General features: G+C 51.7%; 1 protein-coding gene across 1 annotated transcript in view; it reads right to left on the reverse strand.

The window, feature by feature from the left end:
- C2cd2 (C2 calcium dependent domain containing 2) overlaps positions 1-229 on the reverse strand; it is a 60,076-nt gene extending 59,847 nt beyond the window's left edge. The window contains exon 1 of the mRNA XM_029560792.1: positions 21-229. Coding sequence (XP_029416652.1) covers positions 21-229 — 209 coding nt within the window. The remainder of the gene's footprint in view (positions 1-20) is intronic.
- Between the last annotated feature and the right edge of the window lie 5,922 nt (positions 230-6,151).

Here is a 6,151-nt window from a genome sequence, read left to right on the forward strand (position 1 = left end):
CAGCTGCCAAGTGCCGGGACCGCGACCCGCCGCGCTTCCTCCCCGCGCAGCCCCGGGGCGTCCTGCCGGCGGCCAGCAGAGGCCGGGCCTGGGGGCGGGTGTGGCCTCCACCCGCAACCCCGCCCCTTAAAGGCCCCGCCGCCTTCCCGCAGCCGCCCACACGCGGGGGCCCCTCCGGCCACGTCCCCGGCGGCGCAGAGGTGACCCCCGGCCGCGCCCGCAGCCTCATCGGCAGGATGCTGCAGATGGCAGGCCTCCCTTGGAGAACCATCCGCTGGACCCCAAAGGCTCCTGCGGGGCGCCCTGGCTGGGCTCAGGGTGCACGTCCGTGTGTGCATGCAAGTGTGTGCGTGAGGCTGGCGTGAACACGTGGGTGAGCGATGCCCAGCTGAAGGGTGATTTCCAAGATGGTCATTTTCCCACCAGCTGGGAAGTGTGTGGATGTCAAGGCCTTGAAAGTCCCCAGAAGTCTGTAGCTGGCGCCTTGAAGTCGGAGTTGGCCTTTGTGTTGGCCCTAGGAGTTGCGAAGGGAGGGAAGGGAGGACCCTTGTGCTGATTCAAGGACCAGGGAGAGGCTCAGCAAATGCCCCAGGCCCTGGTCTCAGGATGGGGATGTGGCCTTAATCTTGTGAGTGTGGGGTGGGCATGTGTGAGTGCATTTGTGACAGGTACATATGTGGTGTGTGAAAGTGGGTGTGCTTGAGTGCACTGTGACTTGTGTGGTGTGATGCATGTGGAGATGTCTGTATGGTACTAAGTGTGGAGTGCTGTGATGTGTGTGCACATATGACATGCTCCTGGCGTGTTCATCTTGTGGAGGAACGCAGCCAGATTCTCCAAGGCCTGACACAGCCTTAACCTCTAACATGGTTCAGCTGTGTTTTCTGCAGCTGTGTACATGGAATTAGACTTTCAAATTCGTCTGCGATTCACACTTACTGCATAGGAGCTTGTAGGCCAGGACTGGCCACATCAGTGGGATTTGGGCCCAGAATCAATGCTGTCCCCTTCGCCCCACTGTCTTTGTGGAGGAAAGAATTGGGAGGCAGCTGGACAGAGGGCCCTTGTGGAAACTGGAATCTGATGGAGGCTGCCCAGGTGAGCCAGAGACCAGCCCTTCCTAATCAGAAGGGGAAAATAAAAATGGCTCCAGCCACATCCTGCAAGCGACCATTCTTCAGCACTAGCACGGCCCACAGGCTGGAGGCTGGGGCCTGTTCTCTTCTTCTTTACAGCTGGTATTTTAAGCAGAAACAAAGGAAATCTCTTCTTGTTTGAAGGAAAAATCAGTTATTTTCTGATCTATAGCAAGATCTGTGCAATTGGATGATGCAGGTCTTGTCAGGCCCTAGAAGTCTAGGCCACATCCACTGGTACCCACACCCCCCTGTGCCCATGTGAGTTCATGTGCACACGTGTGTGCTGGCTGCTGCTGTGTGGGTGGTGACAAGGTGCCTGTCCGTCTTGTGGAACTGGTGGGACCAGTCTCATTCCTCATTGACAGATCTCAGAGGCTGCTCACCCCACTGGCACTAGTTACAGGCTTGTAACAAACTACAAATTAACCACCACCCCTGGCCTGGAATGTATCACATTTCCATATGTTTCTACAAAGGGACTTGTCAACATGGAGACTGGAGACTCAGCATTTGCTTCTAGAACCAACCTGGTTGGTGGTGGGGGGGGGGATGACACAGGCTTATGAGACAATGCAGGTGTCCAAAACATGCATGTCCCAGAGCTGAAACACCCTGTCAGTCAGCTGGATGGATCTATGGCACCCACTTGGATGACACTGGGCTGCTCACTTTTCTGACAGCACAGCACACACCTTCCCCGCAGTGACATTCCCTGCTCCCTGCAGAGCCTGTCTTTCCAGCACCCACTCCCCTTGACCTGGGAAGCAGACTACCGTTCTCCTGCAAACGCGTCCCGTTCTGCTATGACTCTTCAGTTTAACCTTTCTGTCTTTCTCTGTGTCTATTCGTCTCTCTGTTGTATGTGTGCGTGTGTTTACAGGTATGTGTACCCAAGCAGACAGGCAGAGGCCAGAGAAGGACATTGCTTTTGACTTGACTCCCTTAAGACAGGGTCTGTCACTGAACCTGGATCTAGGCTAGTGACCGACAAGGCCCAGCAATCCTGTTTCTGTTTCCTTCCTTTTCCCCCAGCACCCAGCTTACAGGCACACCTGGCTTTTTACATGGGTTCTGGGGCTTTGAACTCAGACCCTCATGCCTGTACAGAAAATGTTCTTGCCTACTGAGCCATCTCACAAGACCAGCTTTAACCATTCTTCAAAGCAACGCTTTGTGACTACGAGTTCTCTAACACACACCTTGTTTCTTTGAGTAGTGGGGTGGGTCTAGGGGTGGAGACGGAGCCCAGATGTTCTGGCTGCTGTCCAGAAGTCCACTCTACCCCATGGTAGCAGGTGATGGAACATCTCTCAGCTGCTTAGCCTGAACCACACACTCTTTACATCAACCCACAGGAGCTGGGCCTCCAGGAGCAGCTACCTGCCTGGAAGACTCCAGAGGGCTTCGCTCTGAACTTGGAGCAGAGCTTCCTGTGTGGCTGGGTGTCCTGGCAGAGTGGAGGAAGATGCAGGTGCCATGTTCTGAACATCCCTTCTGTGTGCTGACAGGAGCTGGCCCACAGCCCCGGCCAAAGGTCCCATTGTTTTATTTTCCATCTCAGACATTTTTGTGCCGTTTGTCACCCAGTCAGGAATCCCTCTTGGATATTCTCTACTGAGTCACCTGGTCCTGGGGCAATTTCTTCATCCGTGTATCAAGGCTGGAAATATTTCACCATCTTCTCTACCAAGCCCAGGAGCTGTGAGATGTTGTATTGTCAGAAATGAATGTATAATCTAGTGTTACATACTTGTTAATGTGTGTAATTATTCATTACTGATGAGCCAGGTAATTTTGTAGATTTTTTTTTTTTTGAGGCAGGGTCTCATGTAGGCTAGGCTGACCTCAAACTCACCACATAGTCAAAGATGGCCTTGAACTCTTGATCATCCTCCTATACCGCCTAAGTACTGGGATTACAGGCTTTATGTGGTGTTGGGGATGGAACCAGGTCCTCATGCACGCTGGGCAGGCTCTCTAACTACTGAGCTACATCCTCAGCCCTCTTATAGGTTTTGTTTTGTTTTTTAAAACATACTTCTAAAAAATTGGGATTGTCATTAAGTTTCTAAGATCATCTTAAACAAAAGGGAAAGTGAGAGTCCAGGAGCTTCCTCCTTTCCCAGAAGCGGTTGCTGGGATTATTGTGCCCAGCACCCTCGCAGATACAGTGGCGCTGTGACGTTCACTTCTCAGGCCACAACCATAGACCATCTGCTTTTTTGAACTACATCATAGCTCCCTACACCCTCCCCAGCCCCCACTGCTGCCCCTGCCACCCTGAGAATCTCCTTTAGGCATATATCATGATGCACAGGCCAGGGCTGTATGGGGGAAGGGGACCAGGGAGTGTGAGAAGGCGTTTGGTCCAGTCTCTTGTCTCTATCCACTGGCTCCTAAGAGCTTTAGGCCTGTTTCCTGACAAATCTGGGGACCTCAAGCAAGGGGCCAGTGAACCCAGGCAATGTACACACACACAGGTACACACACACACACACATACATGCTGTGCCCCTCAGAGCTGAGCCCTGAGCCAGACTTCCCTTCTTTCCCTCAGGGCCACTTTGGACAACTCATGGCTGAGCTGTCCTGTCCTGGTACCTTCAGTCACAGGAAGTGCAGCAGCTGCAGGTGGACAGCAGTCAGCCAGACCCCTTGAAGGTGTGGCCAACCAAAATGACAGTACTGTGGAGCCAGGCCCCTCTGCTGGGAAGGGCGCTCAGAGTCCCAGAGTTGCACCATATAGGCAGACACCTGGCAAGCCCCCACCCCCACCCCAGGTCAAAGCTGTGTGTACGGAGGAGCCCCAGGGCCATCGGATGCTGAGACACTGGGCTTCACTCGTGGCAACACAAGACGATGTTGTACCATTTGAAAGATGACAAAGCTAAGCTCAGAGAGGCTGAGGAAGCTTCCCAAAGCCACACAAGAAAACTGAGCTAAGGTTTGGCCCCAGGGTCATTTGTCCCCAAACCCAACTTACTCCACCTCATTTTATAAAGACAGAGGCAAGCAAATTCCACTTAAAAATATTAAAAACTGGAAGGGAAGGAGTCCCCTTTCTCAGGACTGTGGGCAGAGATCTGGGTAAAGAGAACACATAGGCTTTTAAACCTGAGGGAGGTCAGTTATTCAGGAATCCACAGGGGATAACAAGGAGGTCTGTAGGTCTCAAGCCTTCTAAGGAAGACATCCTGTCCCAGTGCCCATGTGGAGACGACCAGGCAATCAGGTGACCGTCTTGAGTGGCCAGTGCCCTCGTACAGTACTCACCAAGCAGAGAGAGCCTTCCAGACACCCCACCCAAAGTGCTGCCAATCAACAGGGCACAACCCTCAGACCCCACCCAAGTGGCATCTGCTAAGGAGCCTGAGTCACAGCGACATCAGGGAGGGGTCAGCAGCATCCGAACAGAGCCAAATGCCCTGGGCAGAGTGGGGACTCACCTGTAATTCTGCCCAAGCTGGACGCACAGAGGAATGCGCCTGGGAAGCAGCCTGCCTCTGCCAGGTAGCTTGGCTAAGCTTCCCATGGAATTTTCCAGGAGCCATTGCTTATGCAATTGGGTGGGACCACCCTTAGCAGCAAGAAGCAGACAGCCAACACGTTCAGATAATCCCCCCAGACTTTTATTCTGTGTGTTTTCCTGACTCCAAAGAGTGCTAGCCCCTCCCCATGCATGCACAACTGGAGTCACATGGCAGAGGTCTACCTGGGAGCTGACATCCATCATTACAAGTGGAGTTTGTAGGGCTTGCCTGGGGGTGGTGGGTACAGGAGGATTAATGCACTGTAGACAGACGCCCTCCCCTCATGGACCCCGGATGGGCTTCCCGTAAGGGCTTGAGTGGGGGTGGCCTAGGGGCCCTACTTGCTCGGACCTGGAACCCAGCTTCTCCGGTCTGTTGGACCTGCCTCAGCCACCCTGCTGACTTGGCCATTCCCAGAGCTGACCTTGGGTAATGGCTTGGCTGGATTTATGAGGTAGGGTCTAGGGCTTTGCAGAAGAGCCAAGACCTGCAGGCTGGACAGGCCAGGCTCAGTCACCCAATATGGAACACAGGACGGCACTCTCAGCCCAATGAGACATCCTCGTGGTTGACCTTTTGTCTGAGTTGTGACCTAAAAATTTCCTACTTTTTATTGAGACCAGGTTTCACTATGTAACCTTGGCTGGCTTGGAACTCACTATGTAGACCAGTCTGGTCTGAAACTCACAGTCATCCTCTACTTCCCTGAGTGCTGGAATTAAAGACAAGCACCACCATGCCCAGCCACTGTATGTTATTTTAAAAGTCTATTTGGATATAGAAACAGAATCAACAAAATGCGTGGAGGGAAATTTATTCTCTTTAGTGGCTAAAGGATGCCAGGTGTGGTGACACACCTATAATCCTAGCACTGGGAGGCAGAGGCAGGAGGATGTTGCAAGTTCAAAGCCAGCTTGGTGTATGTATCGAGTTCTAGGCCAGCTGAGGCTATCTTGTGAGATCCTATTTATAAAGACCAAATAGTGGGCTTGGAGAGATTAGTTAAGAGCATTGGCTCGGCGATTAGTTAAGAGCACTGGCTGCTCTTGCAGATGACCCAGATTCAATTCCAGCACCCACGTGGCAGCTAACAACTATCTGTAACTCCAGTTCCAGGAGCTCTGACACCTTCTTATGATCTCTGTGGGCACTGCATGACATGAGTACATTTACATACATGCAGGCAATACAATCATACACATAAAATAAAAATAAAATATTTTTAAAAGACCAATTAACAACAAGAAGAGTTAAAGGGGAAATTAGATGTGGTAGCTCACACCTGTAGTTCCAGTACTCAGGAGGCTGAGGCAGGAGGATCTTGAGCTCAAGGCCAGCCTGGCCTATATAGCAAGATCCTATGTAACATGTTTTTTTTTTTTTTAAAAAAAAAAAAAGACTGGGAGGGAACTACTTTTAAAGAGCTTTCAAAAAAAACCTAGAAACATAAGAATTACAGACTCTATTCTCTGATAAATTTTGG

This window comes from Nannospalax galili, unplaced genomic scaffold, assembly GCF_000622305.1.
Source record: "Nannospalax galili isolate Female #2095 unplaced genomic scaffold, S.galili_v1.0 scaffold652, whole genome shotgun sequence".
Lineage (NCBI taxonomy): Eukaryota > Metazoa > Chordata > Mammalia > Rodentia > Spalacidae > Nannospalax > Nannospalax galili.